Below are 323 nucleotides of genomic sequence, written 5' to 3' on the forward strand. Positions count from 1 at the left end.
CTCTGGCTGCTCAGAAGAAGTTGCAGATCAACTTTTGCTGCTCAGCCTGTCCGTAGGAAAACACCGAGTGGTTCTCTGAGCGCTAAGGACGTTGTGAGAGGGAGGCGGTGGGTTCGTGGGAGCTGGTACAGCAAGGCGCTGATGGTTGGGAGCGCTTTGGTCGCGTCCTCTGTTCTTTTACCATTCTTTCTTGTCTCGTTCTCATACCTACAGATTTCGAGAAGAGAGGGAAGAAGGAAGTGTGCCCAATACTGGATCAGTTTCTTTGTCATGTTGCTAAGACTGGAGAGACGATGTAAGTGTGACTGTTAGTCTTGGCTTCT

General features: G+C 50.2%; 1 protein-coding gene across 1 annotated transcript in view; it reads left to right on the forward strand.

The window, feature by feature from the left end:
- Positions 1 to 213: 213 nt before the first annotated feature.
- PPP4R2 (protein phosphatase 4, regulatory subunit 2) overlaps positions 214 to 323 on the forward strand; it is a gene marked incomplete at its 5' end in the record, with an annotated part of 25457 nt that continues 25347 nt past the window's right edge. The window contains one exon of the mRNA XM_009084721.1: positions 214 to 295. Coding sequence (XP_009082969.1) covers positions 214 to 295 — 82 coding nt within the window. The remainder of the gene's footprint in view (positions 296 to 323) is intronic.

This window comes from Acanthisitta chloris, unplaced genomic scaffold, assembly GCF_000695815.1.
Source record: "Acanthisitta chloris isolate BGI_N310 unplaced genomic scaffold, ASM69581v1 scaffold4651, whole genome shotgun sequence".
NCBI classification, from domain to species: domain Eukaryota; kingdom Metazoa; phylum Chordata; class Aves; order Passeriformes; family Acanthisittidae; genus Acanthisitta; species Acanthisitta chloris.